General features: G+C 39.0%; 1 protein-coding gene across 4 annotated transcripts; it reads left to right on the forward strand.

Moving 5' to 3' along the window:
• The first annotated feature begins 1,458 nt into the window (after nucleotides 1-1,458).
• NSUN3 (NOP2/Sun RNA methyltransferase family member 3) lies at nucleotides 1,459-21,084 on the forward strand. 4 transcript variants are annotated; one of them, XM_004938314.5, is made up of 7 exons: nucleotides 1,459-1,562; nucleotides 2,659-2,768; nucleotides 4,267-4,610; nucleotides 6,140-6,294; nucleotides 6,819-6,913; nucleotides 7,150-7,271; nucleotides 19,228-19,254. In XM_004938314.5, the coding sequence occupies exons 1-6, from the start codon at nucleotides 1,467-1,469 to the stop codon at nucleotides 7,268-7,270; spliced, it is 921 nt and encodes a 306-aa protein (XP_004938371.2). In that variant the 5' UTR covers nucleotides 1,459-1,466; the 3' UTR covers nucleotide 7,271; nucleotides 19,228-19,254. The 4 variants fall into 4 exon arrangements, with proteins under 4 accessions (XP_004938371.2, XP_015153446.2, XP_046757747.1 ...); XM_015297960.4 differs by lacking the exon at nucleotides 19,228-19,254 and adding an exon at nucleotides 7,545-19,035; XM_046901791.1 differs by lacking the exon at nucleotides 6,819-6,913 and having other exon boundaries at nucleotides 1,459-1,682; nucleotides 19,228-21,084.
• The last annotated feature ends 1,350 nt before the right edge of the window (nucleotides 21,085-22,434 follow it).

The following is a 22,434-nucleotide window of genomic DNA, read 5'->3' on the forward strand; positions in this document are numbered from 1 at the left end:
TCGCTAAGACGGGTCTGTGGTTTGTGTTATTGGCAAAGTACAATTAAATTTGTATATATTTTCTTGTATGTGTTAGTAATAGGGCTTGCCAGAACTACAGCTGCAGAGAACTGTACTTTTATCTGGTGGTACGACTCATCTATTAAAAACCCTTCTGGTTTCCTTTCAATTGGGTATGCAGGAGCACTCCGTTTCACCCACTGGCTCCTTCTCAGGATATTGATTGAAACACTTAAACTAGCTTTGAAGTTTGACGACCATTTGCATGAGGTAAGCATGAATGTTCCTAGTCTAAATTAGTCAGTGCCCGAAACTCAAATATTTATCTGGGGCTCTTGTCTTTACCTTTGCACCCCTTTCCATTCTGGATTTTAGAGGCCAGTGTAAGTGCACAGGAGCTGCACAGGCAGTCACTAACAAAGAGCCCTGTTAGAGGAACTTGCTGTTTCCAAGTCGCTCTTTCTGGAGGAGTCAGCAAGAGCTGACATACAAACAGGCTTCTGAGAGAGTAAAGCGTGTGTACTGGCTTTAGTGGGCTACAGCAACAACAGCAAAAGCAGGTTAACAACAAACTGATGTCCTTCCTCACACAAGGAGCCTGCAGGTCTCCATGGTCCTGTTATGGCAAATTGAGGCCCTGGAGCATGTCTAGAGATGGGCAACAAAGCTGTGAAGGGTCTGGAGCACAGCTCTTATGGGGAGCGGTTGAGGGAACTGGGATTGTTCAGTCTGGAGGAGGCCCAGGGGAGATCTTATCACTCTCTATGCCTGAAAGGAGGCTGTGGTGAGGTGGGGTCGGCCTCTTCTCCCCGTTAACAGTGACAGGATGAGAGGGAATGGCCTTAAGTTGCACCAGAGGAGGTTCAGGTTGGATATGAGGAAACTTTTCTTCTCAGAAAGTGTGGCAATGCAGTGGCACAGGCTGCCCAGGGAGGTGGAGTCCCCGTCCCTGGAAGTGTTCAAGAACCATATGGATGTGGCACTGAGGGACATGGTTAGTGGGCAGTATTGGTGGTGATGGGCTGGTGGTTGGACTAGATGACCTTAGCAGTCTTTCCGACCTTAATGATTCTGTGATTCTGTCTCCAGCGTTTTACAGGGGGATGCTGAGCAATGCAACGGTAGTTGCAGTATCTCTTAAGTTTGGGCCAGCCAGGAATTAGGGCTGGGAAATAACCCCTAGTGGAGGTCTGGTGGTGGTGACTGGGGTAGCTGCAGTAGCTGGATAGGATCAGCTCTGTAAGTGAATCAGGCACAATTCCAGAGAAGAGAGGACAGCACAACCTGCTACCGTGAAAACAAAGCAAAACCAAAACCCCGCTCCTGGCGCTTCAGAAGGAGCAAACCACTTCCGGAACGGAAAAAAAAACACCACGCTTCCAGCACGGGGCCAGCTGACCGGTTGAGAGCAGCGCAGAGCTCCAGACGGGAGGAGTAGCACTCGGCCGCCCCGCCCCAGGGAGGCCATGCGGCTGCCTCACGCGGCAGCCCGCCTGCTGCCGCCGCTCCCCACCGGGATCGCTCTGCGCCCGCGACGCGGGGCCGCCCAGACGCCGGAGCAGGTGAGGCGCCACACTCGGAGGCACGGGGCCGGAAGCGGGCTGGGAGGAACGGCCGTCCCCTTCCTGCACAGCGCTGCGGGGCGGGGGGGGGGGGCTGTGTCCAGGCTTGTCTGCCTAAGGGTGAGCCGTGAAAGGCTGTAAGTGAATGATGGTCCCAGCTTGGAGGGGAGTGGTATGGCACGGCCCCGAGGAGGAAAGTCCAGCGGAGTTCTGTGTCCTCCTTGTGATTAGAACGGCTTTGTTCAGAAACCAAAGTTCTTTCCTCTTCCTTGAGAAATGAAACTTTTTTTTTTTTTTCCATAGGCTGAGGAGAGAATCAGAATTATAGCTGTATTATAGCTAATTAGGGAGCTATAAGAAAAGAAGGGGACAGATCCTTCAGCAGGCTCTGTGGGAAGTGGTTTCAAAGTAAGGGAAGATTTAGATTGGATATAAGGACAAAGTGTTTTACATTAAGGATGGTGAGGCACTGTAACAGGTTGCCCAGAGAGGTGGTGGATGTCCCGTCCCTAGAGACACCCAAGATCAGGCTGAACAGGTCTCTGAATGCCTGATGGAGCTGTAGGTGTCCCTGTTTATTGCAGGAGGTTGGCCTAAATGACCTTTAAGGGTCTCTTCCAACTCGAGCAGTTCCTTGATTCAGATTATTTTCTTATTCCTGGAATAACTTCATTGTTGCAGTGCTTTGTGGCTCTGCTCCAGAGGACTTGCACAATGATTCCAGTGGATTTTACTTAAGTGTGTAGATAAGTCTTGGCAGAAGTGATTGCAGTTCTAGGAAGCAGTCTTTTCAGTCATGCTCTGCTTCTTTTGCTCCCGATATCACGCAGCCACAGGACCTACTATCCACCCACACTTACCCTAATGTGGATGGAGGGGGAATATTGTTGGCAGGCTTTTGATTGCTCTCTTTAATAGGTAGGGAAGGAGAGAGGACCTAGCTTGGTCCTTCAGTTTGTTACATTTTAATACATGCTGGATACAACCTTGATATCTGAGTATCACTGATACCAATTGATTTAATGTGAAAAAAGTATTTTAATAATTTTTAATAGTTGTTTTTGGTTTTTTGCCCTTTTAACTCCTTTCTCTGCAGCTGGAAAATAAAACCAAAGGGAAGCTCCAAAAGCAAACTTGTCAAGTTGTTCTGGACCACTTTGAGAAGCAGTACTCGACAGAGCTGGGAGATGCATGGAGCAGTGTCAGGTCTGTTGTTTTGGGCAGACTGGGGGTTGTGGAATGAGAGAGGTTCTATTAGTTTATGAAGCACTTAAAAACTAACTCCAGAAAGAGTCTTACATAGATTGTAGCAACTGTTCCAGTTTATTTGTCGTTTAGAACTGCAGTAAAAGCAGGAAGTAACAGAAGGTTAGATGGTGGAATTGTTAAGTTTTTCCCTGATGTTGCTTTTTGATGTGGTGATTAAGTTTCTGTTCCCGTGTGTGTGTGTGTGCACTGCCAGGATACTGCTGTCTTGTATGCTCTGTTAGCTGTTCTGTAGAAACGTAGTTCAAAACGTAACCCTTCTTACTTCACAGCTGCTGTTAGCATTTTTTTTACAGCTTCATAGTTGAGATGTTAGAAGAAATTGAGAACTGGCTGTTTATCTGTCAGAAAATGATGTCCCTTAATTTGGACCTTGATTTCACAGCAGCTGAAGAACTGGAATTGAGAGAGGACACCTTGCCTTCCCTGCTGGATGGTAGTCCCTCATAAAAAAGCCACAGAAGAGCACTTCTGGGGGAGTTAATTGCTTAGCTTGCGTATAAGGAATGTGAACAAAAGCAGTTAGGTTTAAGCTGAATGCTCACATGAGCTGTGCCACATTATTTGAGTGGATAAGTTTCTTTTGTATTCTTAGTAACCATATGACTACTCTGAATGACCTCTTGAAACTATATATGTGTAAATAAAAGCATAGAAGTGCAGCATCAGTGGAACTGAATCAATTTAAGAACTCTTAGCTTGGATCAGTTTACATTCCTCTTTTAGTCAGTGAATATTGCAGATAGGAATTCAAATAGAAAATGGGAAATCTTTGAAGAAAAGCGCGAAAAAATCAAACTGAACTAAGAACAGGTGCACTCCTGTATTTAAACACTGCTTTTTGATCATCTTCAAGGAATATCTTCTCATTTAAGTTTTTTTTTTTTTTTTTCTGATGCAGTGATTGTAGAACGTACATGGAAATTTAGCAAAGGACGCTTGTAAAAACTGCATGTTACGAATGCATGTATACAGCATTGGCTGGAATGACCATTGTGAAGCTGACAGGATTGTTTTTGCTATGATTTCTGATGGCTAACGTTACAGGTGTTCTTTGACCCTAGAGAAGTAAAAACATTGTGCTTCATGTTTTATAACTTCTACTGTCATTTGTTAAAGAATTTGGAAAAAATTGAGAATGCCATGTTTCAGAAGAAGTTAGTGTTTTAATGCAATAACCAGGGAAAATGATGGCTTAATTTCCTGTTGAGGTTCTTTTTCTGCATGTTTTTCACAACTGTATCTAATCAAAATGATTCCTTTTTGATTGCAGAAGAATCATCCAGTTATCCATATGAATAATAAGGATAACTAATAATATTATCCATAAATATAATAATATTATCCATAATAATATGGATGTAATAGAAGAGTCTTCTTGCAGGACGTTCATCTTACTTGTCAAGTTATTAAATAGAGTTTCCTTTTTCCAATCTAGAGAGGTACTCACATACCCATTGTGCTGGCAGCATGCTGTCCTGCTCAACAAATTCAGCCACACTGCTGACCTGGAGGACACCTTGTGTGCACAGGGATATCATCCTGCCTTCAGAGGAACTTTGCCCTATCTTCCGAGATCACTGAAGTGTTACGTCAGTAGAACCCCTAGGAGGTTCCCTTCACAAAAACACCAGGCTGGTAAACTGAAAGAATATTATCTGCTCAATGCTGCTTCTGTGTTACCAGTGCTTGCGTTAGAGGTGAAGGATGGGGAAGATGTTTTGGATCTCTGTGCTGCACCAGGGGGTAAATCAGTAGCGATCCTACAGTGTGCCTCTCCAGGTAATGTATCAAGAAGCTGATTTTTGTCTGGGCTATTTGAGTTGTGTCTGTGTTCTATACAAGAGTTGGAAATGGAGGTGGGGGTATTTAATACAAGTGTTTAGTTGAGTGCTGTTTGCTAACATTCTTTTCAATTCTGTTTACCTACAAGGTGATGAAAATAGCAGAAGTTATTTAAATATAGCTTACTGCATGCTGATGGACAAATGCAGAGTAGCTTCGTTTTTCTTTTTTTTTCCACTAATTTAGTCATATTACTTCTGAAGAATTTACTTCAAGTCCTTTGTAGATTTGTTGACCCATGAAGTTAAGTAATTTACAACCCTAGAATGTTTGTACTTTTTTCCCCCTCTGCTTCCAATCTGAGCCGTGCTGTGCAAATAGTGTAAGTAAATAAATGAACTGGTGTAAAATGGAATATAGATTAAATGTGCTAGACCTAGGCAGGGGAAGAAAGCTTATGACAAGAAATTGGTCTATACCAGTATTTAATAAGTTCCAGTCTCGATTTACCTAGATGTTGCAGAGGAGAGCTCTGTGATAACCCCAGCATGTTAGAAAGCCACTGCTTGATGTTGCCCAGTTCTGTTAGGCTGGAGGGTTCAAGTAAGCCTTGGTTGCTGTTTCCAAGTTTGTCTGTTAGTTTGGGTAGTAATTGTCTCAACATGTTTTCAGCAGCTTAGGTTCTTGCAGATGAGAATGTTAGTTAGAACCACCTGCCCCACTGATTACAGCTGGTTCTCATTCTCTCTCTTTTAGAGGAGAAAAATCAGTGCTGCTGATGAAGTAAATGAAACATGGATTGCCCTTTCAAAAAGATGTGGAGGGGGAGTGTTTGTTTATTTTACCCCTGCTTCTAAAGGTATCAGTTTGTTGCTGAGAAGGTAGGGTTCAGGGAAGTTGATCATGGCTGTACCTGAGCAGCTGGATGCTGAGATGTATTCTACTATCTATAGCAGACATAGAATTTAGGATGAACTGCAGGTGGGTGTCTGGAGTTGGGAAAGAAGAAACTTTATTAAAATAGCAAGGGAGAATAAGAGAAAATGTATTGTTACACTTGATAAGTACAAGTGACTTTTCTTCAAAAGCTTTGACTACCCTGAGATAGGGTGCAGTCAGCTGAGGTTTCATTTAGTTAAAAGGCAGTTTATAAGTTTATTAATAAGAGATACATACTTCCTTATCTAAGCACAATGGCAGGAGCCCAGAACAATCTTCAGATAGCACTGCTTTTTGGATGTGACTTATGTTTAAAGTTTGTTTTACTGTGGAAGTCTATTGCTACTGTAAGTATTTCAGTCTTTTCTAATAAATATTCATGGATTGCTTTCTAGGAACATGTTGAAATTTACTAGGGTTTATAAAAAACAAGCAGTGCTATAAAACGTGTGATAACATAAGCACATAGTTTATAAGCTCAGTGGCTGTCACAAAAACTCTGTAGAATTTCTGAGACTTGTGGAACTTTTTTTTTTACAAATACTCTGAGACTGATTTTTAGAACATTTACTTTTTATATTTTTAAGGTGAACTTCACTGTAATGAGTATGATGAGTTGAGATCAAGATGGTTGAAACAGACAATGGAATCCTTCATCCCACGTCCTCTGTTTAACTTAATAACCGTCTCTATCCTGGACGGTAGACAGATTGGAGAACTTAAGCCTGAGTTCTATGACAAGGTAACATTATTACTCATTAGCAAATGATATTTCTTTATTCTACTACTTTTTCTATGCTGTTCCCCTTTTTTTTCTTCTTTTTCTGAACTCAAGAAAAATTTTTGCACGTGATCTTGGATCTTTGTTATATCAATATCTGCAGAGCCTCAGAAATCATTTCATGAAGCTTATTGCACATTTGTTCATGTGTTAGATGATGTTACCTAGTTAGTCTTGATAAGGAGTCTTGATAACGAAAAGCTTATGGCTTCAGGTGTGTAGTGGAAGTGCAAAGTCAGGTTTGAGTCAGGTGGTGGGAGGGGAGGGCCAACTCAGGGGAGCTCAGGTGCACCTGAGGAGGAAGGAATGCACCTGAGTGACCAGAAGAGGGTGGAACCAGGATCAACGCCTTCCCAGACCGACCTCATTTAAGGGTTGGCAGTGGAGGTGAAGGTATCTTTTGCTAGAGATCCCTGCCTACCTGAGGCCTTCTGAAGGTAAGCAGATTCTTTCCTTTGTTTCTCTGCCTTCTGCTGTTTGAGCAGATCCTCACTTGCTGCAGCCTGGGATCGTGCTGCACTGACATGGCTGTGCCTTCCATCATGTTACATGAGGGAACAAGAAAGACCCATCCATCCAGGTAGAGCATAGTTTTGGAGCAGCAGCTTCTTATGTTATGTTTTCTTTTCCTACCTGGTGATTCCTTAAGAATGCCATATCTCAACATAATAATTAGATTGTTCCCACACCCCAAATGGAAAGTAAAATATGGTGTTCTGAGTGCTTCCAAAAGTACCTTGGGTGGGTTTTGATAGACTGTTTTCAGAAAGTGAATATCTGCATTGTGAATTGTCTTATTTGCTCTTTTTTGTATAGGTACTGGTTGATGCTCCTTGTTCAAATGACAAAAGTTGGCTATTCTCTTCTGATATTCAGCAAGCTACACTTAGGTTACTGCAAAGAAAAGAGTTATCTGTTCTACAGTTCCAACTACTAAGGTGAGAAATGTGAAGAAGAGCCTTTAAAGGAGCTTTTACTTAATGAAAATTATGCGAGGGCAATATCTGTTGCGTTTAATATCCAAACCAAAGTTTCACCACATGAGGAAGAGAAATGTAAAGAGTATGTTGTTGCAATTGTTGTTTAGATGAAGAAAATAACTTGAATATGGAGATTTGCATAGTGTAACATACGTGGTGAGGTCTGGGTCCTTTGCTGTGGTGCTTCTGCGTGGTCCTGTCTAACTTATGTGTATCTATGTCTATTTTCAGATGATTAAGAGCAGTCTGGTATATCTTCAGTGAGTACAGCTAAAATGATTTTGTAAATATTCCTTATCTGAAGGGAAAACTTGCATAGTATTCCTGGTTTGTTTCTTAAACTGTGAGAGTAGTCCTACTTGTGTGTGTGTATATGTATACACCTTGATTACTATTAGCCCAAAAATAATACTTATCATAACTAATTGGGTAAAAAAAAAGTAAAAGAATGCTGGCTTATGGGGGAGCTGGGATGCGAGGAGCTGTCTGTTTTTCAGGAGCTTCCACCTGGTAACTTAAATCAAAGTTGTCATGTATTACACTTTTAATAATACTAGACATAGGCTGGCTAGCATTTGTGAAACCTTTGAAACTCATTTTTCTCCGATGAAGAAAAACTGTTCTGTGACTTCTCAGTAATTCCTTCTAGACTTGAGTTTTTTTAACTGAGAAACAACCATGCCTGAAGTCTATCTGTCAAAGCAACTTGAATGGAAATATAACATATTACAAAAAAAGAAGTTATTATGGAAAGTTCCCTTTGCAGCATTTCCAGATAGGTCTTTTTCAACCCGAACTTGTGCAAAACTATCAGAAGCCTGTGATTTATTGCAGAAATATGAGTATCTTATTGCAGTAATGCATCATGTCGTCCATTTCCTTTGAAGAAATCAATCACATTTAAACCACTCACCTATTTCAGTGTTTTCTTTTCAATATTTGACATACAAAATCCAATTTGTGATTCCCAACCAAAAGAAAGCATACATCATGCAGTGGAATTTGGAGAATTTGCATAAATCACTGCAGATTGTAATGCTGAAGTGGAGGACTCGTGACAACAGGTACTTTTTTTGAGAATAAAACCAACAGAAGTACACACCTGTCACCCCAAATAGGATTTAATCAAATTATTCCTAAATGGAAGGAAGAATTTTGTCTGTTGAAAGTATACTTCACAGTAGCAACAGGAAGAATAAGCTTTGTAAGGACCAGAATTGTTTTGATATGGAAATTAAAATCCTTTTACTTCAACTTACATTTTATCATTAAAATATATCTGAGCAGTTCTGCAGATTATACAGTATTGTTATGCACACTGGATATTATTTTTGTCTTCTGAAGGATTTTGGGGCACAATAATGTCGAGTTTCATGGTGTAAAGATTGCATGCTTGATCTAATAGTGTACTTGGTTAAGTGTTGTATGTGTCTGCTGAATTCTTATTGCTCCTTCTGATTGTTTTAGAATGGATTTCCAGTATTAATGGCATCTCAGATTATATGTGAAAGAGGAAAAAGGAAATCATAAAATGAGACCAGGAACGGCTAAATGATTCATGCAAGTACATTAGGATTTTTGCAAAACTAAGGTTGTAGAATATTACCTACTTGAGCCTTTGTTTTATAGCCAGAGTGCATAATTATCAAAAATTGTTTGAATTCTGTCTCTGATACTTTCTGGTAATAGATACCTTCTAGTAATATCCAGGAAGGCTGAACGTATGCTAAATCACGTTGCTTGAGTCAGCTCATGCAGTGCTAGCTCTGGGTTGCTTATTCAGGCTGCCTTGTGCTGCTTTATGTTCATGGGTATCTCTCACCTCAGTTGCTCTATCTGTAGAATAAAAATAAAGCTACGGCTCAGCAGTTTTGTTGAAAGTAATGGAAGAAATGGTGTGATTTGAAGATAAAATATAAAAGCCAGGCATGACTTCAGTTTAGCAATAATTTTGTTGTATAAGGAGGGCAGCGAAAGAGGTTACCTACAAATGAGAATAACAAAATGCGAAAGGGAATGCAATCTTTGTTTCTTTTGAGTGACATTCGGCACATAATTTGTGATTTCCACTTTCTTTTTATTTATGGTGATAACTCACCTGTAATCCTGTTCTGAATTTTGTCATCTTGTTTTGGGGCTTTGTTTAAAGCACATCAGCCTTAGAAGGAGCGGAAACTGGGGACCTCAGTGAGGAAGGAAAAGTATTTTTGTAATACAATGTGCAAAGTACAAAGGCTTCAGGGACTAAAAATCTTAATAAATAAATAAAGTTGAAACTGATGGGATGTTCTTCCTCCACCAGTCTGAACAAAATCTGAAATGTAAATGGATAGCATAGATGTTGAACAGCAAATTTTATAAGCAACGAGGGCATCACTGATTTGAAGGAAATTGAGACTGTAATGATTGTTAATATCAAAACCAAAGCATCCCTGCAGAGTGCTGTAATCCAAGAACACATTGCAAATCTTGTTATTATTTGGACTGTTCATGCAGAAAACAAATGGCAAAGTAAGGAATGTTCATTTCCTGATAGTGAATGCTAGCGTGAAAGGCAGAGGTTCCCGCAAATGAATTTTCCAATATTATCGGTTCTCAGATGAAAATTAAACTAGGGGTTAAGGTCGAGTGCATAATAACTTGATGGTGAAACCATTACAGATGTTGTAATTATTCCTGAGCCAGTTATTGCAGCTGAAATAAACTGTTAGGATTCAGCTGAAAATAAATCCAAACAGGATGCGCTTCAGAAAATGCAGCAAAGACATTCAGACTACGTAAATTCTATACACAACATCTTGTAGGAGTTAAACAGCTGTAATTGGTGTTTCATACAGTTCTGGTCCAGCAGAACTCAAACTGACTTTAAAAGATGTAGCTGACTTTTTTTCACCTCTTTTTCTCTGAAAGTAGTTAACTACAAGGGAATGTGTTAGTTTTGGGTGTGTAAGGCAAGCATCACAAAGCTAAAAGCTTTGAGAGAATTCTGAGTGTATGAGAGGTTTGAAGAGACGTGACTATTCAGCCCTTCTGCTTACTGGTAGCAAAATCAGTAATACGAAATACTTGTTTTGATCTTCTGAGTTGTACGTGGTCTTGTTTTTCAGAATTCAAAATGAAGCATTTAATCTAGGTTAAGGAATCAGACTTTATTGTCCCTAGTTAATGAAATGCTTCCATCAAGACAATGAACGTGTCCCAGGATTGCCATGGTTTATTACAGCATGTCAGCAACTCACTGCAACCAAACAAGGAACTTTCTTTTTCCTCTGACTACTTGATAACTATCCACGAGAACAGCCCCTAAACACTCCCTGTACCTTTTAGCAGAATGTCCAGTGTCTTCTCTTTCCTCTTGAACATCAGAGTCAAGGTACATGGCACATTTGTGTGGCCCATAAAATAAGGTTGACATTTTCCCTTAAGCCATCAGGTAGAATTGGCAGCCCAAGTCTCTAAAAGCTAACCTGCATGCCAACAGACCAGCACTATTTCCTGAAGCCCAGACTTTTGAAAATTAAGTAAATAATAAAACTTCTGGTGAAAGTTTAGGATGTTAAGTTACAAGCTGCTATTTTCTCTCTGTAATTAAAATCAGTGACATAGATTCACAGAATAAATGTGCTCATAGAACTTCATCACAGATTTTTTTTTTACCAAAGAAATTGAAAAACGTGTGTTAAATATTGTGAATTACTGAAAAAATACAACTCCACTATTATTCCTTTAGCATTCAGTGTCTCTTCCGTGTTTTCACTGCAATGCAGAGTTTTCCACATGTACTTAGCAAAGAATTATGCTGTTTCTGTTACTCTTTTTTTGGTATGTGTGTGCTGCAAATTGCTTATTTGGTTGTAAAGTGAAGGCAAATCTTGATTTTCTTTTCTTTTTTTTTTTTTTTTGTAGGCAGTATGCAATCATATGACTGAGGTGTCAGGGCATGGATACCGCCATACTCTTTCTGCTTTTTCTAAGACAAGAGCCTTAATGACACGTGGGCATGTAATGATGATACAGAAAGGAATGTGCTTGTAATTAGGTAGTTGCCCTGTATAAGCAAATTGATTTAGTTTTCTTTGTGATTTGCTGCTGATGCATAAGATATCAGCCTTGAATGTTTTTGGCAAAAGCAGAGAGAAACATTGACCTGAGCCTTTATTTAAAAAAACAAAAAACAAAAAAAAAACACAAAGATACAGTCGTAGAGATTTCCAGAGTTTACTTAATGCCAGAACTTAAAAAGGGTAGCAAGGTTGAATGTCATTTGGGAAGCAGCAATACAGGGTCCCTTCAGAAATATGGCAGCCTTGGCTGAGGGACTGTTGGACTCCTACATCAGAGCTCTGTGGGTTAAGTTATATAGCATTTTTAAATGATCTGAAGGAATTCTAAACTGAGGTATCGATGATGGAGTGGTCAACTGAGAGAGGAAATGAGTGCTGTGTTCTGTGAAGAAGGGAAGAGAAAGTGTGTAAGAAAGTGGGAGATAAGTCATGCGCAGGCTTGCTGATCTACACTGCTTTTTGGCTCATTCCTTGGAGTTTTTCTTCTCATTTACTCGTTTTCTATAATCATCTACTTACATCCACTGAGAATCTATTAGAATTGTAACTGTTGTTCTGACAGATTCTGCAGATGGTTCTTTAACTGCTTTCGGTCTTTGAAAAGTTGAATAACTTACATCTCTAAATGTACTGAGTCTGTAGTAGGCTTCAAAAGTCTTCTGGTTTGCTTTCTCTACTTGAAAAGGTTCTACTTGGGCTGTATAAGTTCATCTTTTCTCAAATAAGACTTTGAAGTTGGGAAGAGGAATGGACCTCTGCGGGTGTTAATTCTGCTATGACTAAAATGACAGAAGGGTTGAAGTTCTGATTTGAAGTGAGCTACCTCTGTCTGATGCAGGCTAACTACACCTAGCCTTACAGTCAACGATACTGGTTGTGTGGAGGCACAGCATGTATCTGTATCAGGCAGCTGCAACCTTTGAGAGTGGAAGAAGAGTTGATGGGTATTGCACTGACACTTTTGGCTCTTGGCTATGTGTACGGAAATAACCTGATCTGTTGCCCTTGTAAGAGTACTGCAGTTTTAGTTCAGCAAAGGATATCTCATAGCCCTGTGTTAACAGGGTGATTGTTCTGGGACTCAGTGTGCATCACAGGAGAAAGCTCAATAATGTTAAATTGAAGGTCTGATGTTCTTATCAGAAGAATTTCAAATTATTTGCTGTAGAAACATTATTGATCAGAATTTTCAGAGGAAGAAATTGACTAAATTGGTGCAAATGTGTTTGGTTTTCTTTTTTGAAGGCTGTTTACTTTAATTCTGCAAAAGAGCTGCTTCTTACCATACTGTGTGGTGGTATTTGAAGTTGTCTCTCTTCTGTATGCCTCTGTCACTGCTCTTCACAAATTATTAAAAACTGGCCATGTGATCTCAAGAGGGATTTCCTTATTTTGTCTTTATCTGGTGAAGAGCAAAGCAAAAGCTTTAACGTGCAGTCTGATGCACCTGGACTCCTGTAAGAGAAAGCAGGAAATGCATATGTTTTGTCAACAAAAAGAATAGAATTGCGGATAAAAGCAAGTTTAACTTCAGATGTTCTAATACTTGAATAGTTTGTATGCATTAGCAGGTTTTATTCTGATCGTTGTTGTGCACACTGAGCAGAAATACATTCTGGTTGCCAAAAGATGGCACTGTTGAAGTGTTGTTATTTTTAAAATGCCCTAAAACATACCCCATCTTTTTATTTTAAATACTGAAAAAGGTTAAATGAGTAATGTAATTAATGCTGACCCTTCCAATGGCATGCAACGTACACCCAAGCATAGCAGGAGTGGGCTGAACATACAGGTTCTAGCTGTAATTTTGAAATACACATTGTCTGCCTATTTTTAAAAGAGAATTGGAGATGACAAGACTTTTAAAACAACTAAAATGTCAGCTTATCATGTTTAATTTTTTTCTAGTGTGAAAAATCTTAATTTAGGGTTCTTGTTAATTGTATTTTAGTTGCATGAAGTGCTTTTAGAGTTGTTGGATGGCTCTGGAGCTGTCTTTATTCCCAGAGGTATTAAATAATCATACTACTGTTTCCTCTAATAGCATCTTCTCCAGTTCTAGGTTTTAAAGTAATTCTTGAGAAGTAAACTTAAAAAAAAAAAAAAAAAGGCATTGAAATAGTATATTCTTTAAAATAAATGAAAATGTTACCCTTTTCTGAATACCCTATTGAATACCCTATAGTATTCAAGATATATGAGGAATTAAAGGAGACTACTGCACCTTTTGTACCTCTGACTTTGTGGTACGATAAGTGTTATTTATCCCGTTTCCAGAGAAACATCTTGCAAAAATATAAAAGAGAGCAAAACTTTTTCTTTGACAAAACTCATTTAGAATGAGAAGAGGTGCAGTTTATGTTTGGATTATGGTTGTGTCTTAGGCTTATGTATGGGAAAGATAGAAGTGCAAATTCAGTGACTGTAAAGTAATAATGTCAGTAAGCCAAAGCAGATATGGAGAAGCATCGAGCAAATTTCTACAGAATAACATGCCAATTAATCTCAGTACAACCTGTAATTTTCTAGCTATTGTCATTACAAGCCACTAATGATTTGTCTATGTTGATATTGTAGTGAGGTTTCCCTAATTGTACAAAGCTGGTATCTCCTGAAGTTGCATTCACTACCTCAGAAAATACTGACTTTTTTCCTTTAGTTTAACACATAGTTTATTTTTTTCACAAACATGCAGTAGTAATTGCAGTTCTATAATACGCTTCTTTTTGCATGCTGTTTTATATTGTATTCTGTAAGAGCTAAACCTGGAGGTTTTGGATTCAGGCCTTACATGATGAATGGAGCACGTTAATTGATTTTGTTTAACCAATTTTATTCTTTTTTTGCTGTGCATTGACTACGTTACAGAATTAAAACAATAACCTCACACTTCTGCAGTGGTGCAATATGTTACGATGCAACACAAGCTGAGTTATACACATCAGTTGTTGGCAGTGAGTAGAACAAAATTGGTTGTATGGAAAACTGGACATATGAGGCTCCAGGAAGAGTTTCCTGTCCTTCTAGTATGTATTCTCACGAGAAGCTTGAAACTGTGCAGTGTTAGTGCATGTTACATGTAAAATTCAGTATGATAAATTTCTATCTTAGATTTCAAATTATCAAATTAAGTGTAATTAGATTTGTCTTTCAACGAAGTTTTGCTACTTCCTTAAAAAGTAGGAAGAAGAACATATGTACCACTAAGAGAAAAATCACTGTGGTTTAATTACCTAATATATTTTATGTTTAAGAAACACATAATAAAAGAAAGGTGAAAAACCATCAGTGTCTTCTGCCCTCACACCCTTTTTAGTCAGTCCAGTTTTGGAGCTCATGTTTGGAAGTTACCAAGTACCTTATGACAAGCACCTGATTGCTTTGTTGAGAGTCAAGCTTTAAGTAAGAATCAGGGGGGTAATGCCTCATGCAAGAGGAACTGTACATCCTTGGATTGTGTAGTCACAGCAGTGCTGGTGGGTTCTGTTGGGTGTCAGTATGTTATGGTCCAGCTCTGACGTGCCCCTTTAATGGGCTTGTTTCCCTCTGTTCTTTATAGAAGATTAGTTTCCTAAATGTATTTGTGCATGGTTTCTTGTGAATGAATTCTCTATCATGCTGACAATTAGGAGACCTGATTCTCTGAATCAGCTTAACCCACCACATTATCCCCCTGTGACTTTGAGCCCAGCTCTTCTTCACTTTGAATTTTGCAGCTCTTTGAAGGTTTTTCAAAAGCCAGGCACAGCTTAATCAAGGATGGCGGTTGGTTGACATTGAACACTGCTGCTGAAACAGCTGTTGCTGAGCTTGTCAAGATGGATAGATACAGTGATTTAACCTTGCGGTGTCAAGTAATCTGTCTTAGGTATTTTAATTCATGACATAGGTTCAGAGTAAAGATGACTTTGCATTGGGTAGCCTGACTTTTCTGGGTCACGGGGCAGTGAAAATTGCCAAGGAGTCTTGGTTTTCTTCTGGAAATTGTGTTCCTCCTTCTTTTGAATCCTGCACCAGAGACTTGGTGGTAGGAGCATGGTGCCTTTGGAAGTAGTGCCTTGAATGTTTGTTACTTCATAAGGAAAAGAAAAGCATTTAGCAGTGTCTATGCTAGCCTGCTTTTTCAGTACTTACCTCTTGCCTTTTCCAATTTTTAACAGTAAAAATATTTTCTCATTTGTTTAAATTCTCATATAATATAGGCAGTATAGGAAAGCAGTTGTGGTTATTAGCTCTGAGTACAGTTATCAGGTATACTGAAAGTACATCTTGATTGCTGTGCAAAAATATTTCCACACTTAGCCTGGCTGTTCTTTTGTTGCTCAGCAGTCCTGAATATATGAAGAATGTATAAAAGGAAGGAGAAAGTATGAAAATGAGGAAATTACTTGGTTTCTTATATTATGAAGATGAGTTACACTTTAAGACACCATTTAGATCTCTTCTTTGTAAGTTCTGATAAAAAGCTAGAAAACGAGCAACTATTAGATGTGGGAAAAATGCTTTTATGATTTCCAGAACTGGTACAAATCTAAGGAGACAGTAAGAGAACGGTGCACTGATCCTGGTTTGTTGTTCATCTTCAGAATAAGAAGAATGTACTTTCCCATTTTTTTAATGGTTTTGTATTTGCTTGTGCTTAAACACTGAAGAGTCTTTAGGAATGGCCTCACTGTACTTTCAGTCCAGTACTTAGGTACTCTGTCCTTAGTGAAGTCTTCAGATACTGCTTCAGCACACCTACAAAGCTTAAGTATTTTTAGAAGGAGTAACTGAACTGCGAACACTTTTTTTTCTCCTTTCTTGTGGTAGCAGAAACAATTATGCCTGTGGCAAAACCTCACATTTCAGTGACCTTTTCAATTCTGTTAAGTATTGCTTATGGTTCAGACATCGTGTTTTACACGTTAAATTTGGATACGTATAATCAACTTGGTGTATGGATGAGGAACTGCTTATGAACTACATTCACAGCTGTTTCATCAATGCTTGCATTTGTCTAAGAAATGGGTATGTTGTCTTGCTTTCTGATACTCTGACTGTGGCACTTAATTATCTCTGTTGTTTTATTTGTATGTTTAAAAGTGCAAGATTTGCAATATGCCCTTTGATTCCTCACTACTAACTATCAACAAGTGACACCTTGGGCACTGAGCTATTTTGTCCCAAGACGCAGCACAACGGCATTGAGTGTTAGCCCAAAATTCTGAAGAGATGCTTTACTGCAAAGTTTCTAAACTAGAAAATGGTGCTATGAATTATGCCTGAAGAAGATAATTTCATAAAGATTGCTTTCACTCTGGCATTTGAAATCTAAGTTAACAGGCAGTCAACACAAGACATCTGAAAACTTTTCTTGTTTGTCATGAAATAGAATGGAATATTACATTACTGAATTTCTTGTAAATGTTTTGTGATATGCATGCTGTGGCTTACTGCTCTGCTTTACAATAGCTATCTTCCATACATCTGGATGTATTTTGGTTGGTTAGACATGCCAGACAGAAGTAGCATTAATTCTGCCCATTAAAATGGATGTCTGTCATCACAGCATGAGAGCTGCAAACAAAAAATTATTTGGAGAGACAGCTGAGGCTCTCTGGTCCAATACTTTTTGTACCCTGCTATAAGGTGTATGTATATTGGGATGCAGGAAGAGGAGAAGGGGTGACTATCCAGGACAGAGTAATTGAAGTGGATGCTGGTAATTAGAATCATAGAGTCATTAAGGTTGAAGAAGACCGCTACGATCATCTAATCCGACTGTGAACCCATCATCCAACTGTCAACCTATCAATTGCAGAATTTTGGAAAATAGGGTCTGGGTTGGACAAAGTGACCTCCAGAGTTCCCTTCCAACATAAATCTTTCCGTGATCATGTGAAAGGACGTTGGTGTGACAACTATTCTATATTTACTGTCTTGAGGTGATGTGGTAAATGCCATCCATATCAGACTGTATCTAAAATATTCTTAAACACTTTCACAGATTCTCAAAAACTACTCAGAAGTCTGAGATAAGCTTGCTCTTTCACAAGCTTTAGCTAATTTTGGAAGTATCCTAGAATGAGTCCATTAGGCTCACTTAAATTGGAAGTATTCAGACTACATAAGTACTCTGTAACCTGCTCTTTACCTATAACAGGCTAATCTTGAGCTGTTCTCTCACTTATGCTAAATGTGCTAGCCATCTGCTCGCTCACCATCTTTTTACTGAACTGATACAACAAAGGCATTAAACACTGACTTTTAATTTTTTTTAGCATCATCTACTCAGAGAGATCTGTTCCCTCATGCTAAGTAAAACTGGAGTAATGTGGTTACCAGTAAATTATGTATTTGGCTTGTTGATTAACCTTACTGAGACTGATAGAAACAAGCAAGATGGGCTTACCCTCCTCAGAGAAATACAATGCAAAGTTTAATAGTATAATGCAAAGAGTATAGAGTGTAATACAAAGGTGTTTTCACCTGGGAAAGTGAACAGTGTTGCATTATCTCAGTCATTTGTTCTGGTGTTTCCCTATTATTTTGGACAGGATTTTCAGAGTTGCTTTGATCCTGCTTCTGATAAAGCTTTTATTATTGATTCTTTTGCTGAAAAGGCCCAATCTTGCTTTGAAAAAAGAAAGAAGGGACTTGAGGTTTCTCCCTCCCCCACTCTTTTTTTTTTCTTTTTTCTTCAACTGCTTTCATTCTGATATGCATAGCAGATCCTCAGCTTGCCTCTGGAGGAATTGCTGTTTCAACGCTATGGTGTTTATTCATCTGAGCCTGGAATCAGGCTCACTGCTTCTGGGGGCTGCTCAGCTGATTTGAGGACTGGGGTTTTTCTTTTCCACTTACTGTCTTCATGTCATTGGTTTTTTTGTCTCTTCTTGGTTGGTGTAGTCATCTCAGTGATACCTACCAATCTAAGACTTCAATAGTTTTCTGTGGTACAAGGTTTTATTTTCTTCTTTTAATTTGTTATAAGTGAATATGAATTGCATGTAAGACTAAGGAAATGAGACAAGTTATAGTCTTTTTCTCTCTTTCTGAGAAGGACCTTGGGGATCTGCTTTAATGAAAAGTAAACAGTTTGTTCAATCTCAGTTTCAGTGGGGAATTAAGAAGGGAGGTGAGGGAACACCCTGTTCTGTCCATCAGTAGTTGGACTACAAAACTCCACCATGAAGTTTTCTATAAACCTGAAATATTGCCTTTGTTTAGCCAATATTTGTCAACAGGGCAATAAGTGAAGGGTATATGAACACGTAGACTCGTGTAGATGATATAATGCAGCAAATCATAGTTCCTTAGGAAATCAGATTGGAAAGTAGTGTCTCAATGAAATTTCCAGTCCTGATATATGCTGAATAAGTTGCTGAAATTGCACAAATTAGAGCAGAGCAATTAGTCCAGGCTATTACGGCAACAGTACATTCTGCTATTTGTTCACTCCAGCAGCCAGCTAAGTATCTAACTAGCACTTTTGATGTGGTATTCACCCATTTTGTATGCACAGTTGCAGCATTTTCACAGCTGTGCTGTGCATATAAATGATCCAGAGTATGTTCTGCAACTCTGAATGAATGCTGTTATCTACTTGTCATTCTTACATTAAAAAAAAAACAAACCCAACACACTCATAATTAACTGAGAATACAATAATGAATGAGAAGGCAAAACTGTGATGCAGGTGTTTCCCCAAACTGTCAATTATTCTATTAATATTTCATTATGTTTTCCTATTCGTGTACGTGTTTGTAAATCTGGGTTTAAAACTCTTGCACCTTTCCCCTCTTTTTGCCTCCTCTGTCCTCTCCCTCAGTATATCACATGTTGAACTTTTTTTTCATTATTTGCAGGTCTGCTATTAAAGCACTTCGTCCTGGTGGATCATTGGTCTACTCTACGTGCACTCTCTCAAAGGCAGAGAACAGCGATGTAATAAATCTTGTTCTGAACTCCTGCACTAATGTTATTCCTGTAGATATAAGTGAAATTGCCCAAGCTGTTTCTCAGCAATTCACTTTTCACAGTGATACACAGCAGCATGAACTTCTGGTTCTGCCAGAGAAAGGGAGAGCATGGGGTCCAATGTATATAGCTAAATTAAAGAAAGTGTAGTCCACGTGACGCCTGTTAGTTTAGTTGATTAGTGAATAAACTACACTTATTTCATCTATACTGTGTGTGTTTGTACACGTGTCCAAGGCAACTGAATTTAGAGCTTTGCAGCTCCCTAATAAAATGTAAATGAAATGTAACCTGGTTACCTGAAAATACAAAATGCGTTTTCTAACATGGGCTTGTGGGCTTCTGCAAAATCAGAGCCTGGCAGTATTTTCCAGGTGATGCTCTTAAATGGATTTGTATTCCAGAATAGAGTCCTGTGTGGTGCTTTTTCTACTGTTTTTAAATTACTGATTAAGTACAGTATATTTTTCAGAAATGGTTTGAATGGGGCCTGCTTCTGAAGTCTTTGAAATCCTGCATTCATTCTTGAAGATATCTTCAAATGTGATATCTTAAAATGTGTTTTCTTGCAGGAGCTGCTTTGTATGCAGAGTTGATCACCTTAAGCTCTGACTATTCCTAGCAATGGCAAAACAGGTTTAATATTAGTTAGGTTGTTTACTGGTTGAAAACTGTCTTATGTTTAGCTGCTGACCTTTGCAGCTATATATCAACGCCAGCTTTTTTATTTTAGCTTACAAAAATAAATTATATTTTTGAAGGGTCTTAATAACAGTGGATTTAGATGTGTTTTGCTTTGATAGTTAGTTTGTGATATAATGCAGTATATCGAGCTGGCTGTAAAGCACAGAGAACGGGAATGATTAATAACTGCAGTAGTGGTACTGTATTCAGTTTGTTTTGTTACACGATTGCACTCATTATGAACAAAACAATATGAAGAGGTGGCTTGTACCCCAAGTTAAGGAATGTGAAATGAATTTGTGATGGCACATCTGTGGTGTGTACAGAAGGAGGTTCAGTGAGGAGAGTATGTATTAATGTTCCCTTAAGTTTCCTCAGTACTGCTATACAGTGCTGTAGAGAAATACGGCTATATAGGTAGGTATGTACATGTTCATGCACATACACATGCAAACTGTCTTTTCAAGTATACAGTCTATGGAGTGGGTGTATAAAGCAGTGATCTGTCAGTGTTTGGCTTTTGCCTGTGAATGAATCATGTAACAGTATATCTGCTTGGTTGGATGCCTGTGTTAAAGTAGAACGGATTCCTTCTGTCCCACTCTTAGCAAAGAGATAAAGTTGTTTCCCTGACTGAAGCTTATAGTAAATTTCTAAGGAATGCTGTTGTAAAGAGTGGAGGTTTTTCTGTTAGGTGGATGGCACGTGTTTTCAGTTTGCGTGACTGTGTACATACACTTATTTCATATTTTGTGTATACGTATTTGTGTGTGTATGTGTATGTAACCGATTTTCCCAATCAAAGCCAAGACTAATGCAGATTTCATTTGTTTTGAATATGGAAGGACATTGGCTTGTAAATACTGGAAAAAAATAATTAAAGTAATTATTAATACAGCACCTTGTTAACAAAGGTAAGAAGAATGTTGGTTACATGAGGTCTTCTGTCGGAAGTTCCATTGGAAATGCAGTAGTTCTGCATCAGTTTCTCCAGGATTTCTGTTGTAGCAAGCTGAAAAATGCTTGTAACCATTATGAGTAAACTACCTTTTGTGTCTGGAGTGAAGTCTTTATTGCCTTTATTCTTTGCTCACCTGGTTATATTGATGGGCTTTAATTATTCACAGCAGTCCTGCCATGGATTGCTGGATGTCTGTCCCTGCTCTGAGCTTTCCGTTTGCTGGGAACCTCCTGGACCTTGTATCTAGAGCAGTGAGATGGCAGTATTCAATACTGTGGAAGCTGAACTGTAGAAAAATCTTCGTTGCTTAAAAACAGATGCTGATGGTAAGCAGTAGCTTTGGTTCTTTGGGCTCCTGTGACTGAGAAGAAAATGGCTGGGGCAGTTTGCCCTCAAATAGCGTCTCACTGCAGTTCCTACTGCTGAAGCAAATAAATGCATGAAGTACTCTTCTCCTTTGGTACATGAATTTCCACAGTTACCCTCTCCCTTACTTTGTGATGAAAAATGTTTGAAGTGCCCCAATAGTATTAAATTTTCAGCAGTATCTCTGAAAGCTTAAGACGATATAAAGCGTATGCAACTTGAGGCAGAGAAGTCACTAATGTATGCAGATGATGAGACTGTGTTCCTTTGAAAAAACCTAACAGCATCTGCCCCAGAAACATTAAATGTAATATCTGAATTTGGAGTCATCTCAGGCGACTGGATGAAATAACAATACCCTTGTCAAAACGCTTTCCATCAGTTTTATTTGCCCTGTGGAAATTGAAATGGAAAGTCTAGAATGTAACATATTCAGGGATGGAATTAAAATATGTGATTAAACTGAATAGTTGAGGAAAATGTGGGCTAGGTAATCACACAGTGAATAAAGGAATCCTTGAAAACTGAACTTCGCTCAGTCTCGGCATATGGGCGAGTCCCTGTGAACTGCATTGCATTAGACTTAAATTATGCAGCAAGGCCTCCTGGTTTATATAAAAGCTGTACTGTGTTCTGCAGCTCCCTTTTCTGTTCTTTTGGAATTTCTTTTCAGCTAGCCTAAAAAGGCAGCAAAAAGGCAGGAGGAAAAGAGGCTCACTGAGAAGCGATACTTGTTTTGTAGCAGATGAGTACTAGTTCAGAGTAATGCAGAGAGTTTTTTATGTTCCAATTAGTTCTGGTTGCTGGTAGGGCTTTGGTAAGTGGGTGTGATGGGTGAGGGGGGGAAAAAAGGGAAAAATAGAAAGGAAGGGAGACACTTCTATGGAGGTAAGGGGGATGGTTTGCATACACCACGAAGCAGCTTCCAAGCTTGGAAAGCTTGTGTGCCTGTTCAGATATTTCTTGATTACTTCCGATGTCTTCAGAAGTATTGTCTGTTACAGCGGGTCCAGAGGAGGGCCACTAAGATGATCAGAGTGCTGGAGCACCTCTCCTATGAGGAAAGGTTGAGGGAACTAGGCTT

This window comes from Gallus gallus, chromosome 1 (assembly GCF_016699485.2).
Source record: "Gallus gallus isolate bGalGal1 chromosome 1, bGalGal1.mat.broiler.GRCg7b, whole genome shotgun sequence".
Taxonomy (NCBI): domain Eukaryota; kingdom Metazoa; phylum Chordata; class Aves; order Galliformes; family Phasianidae; genus Gallus; species Gallus gallus.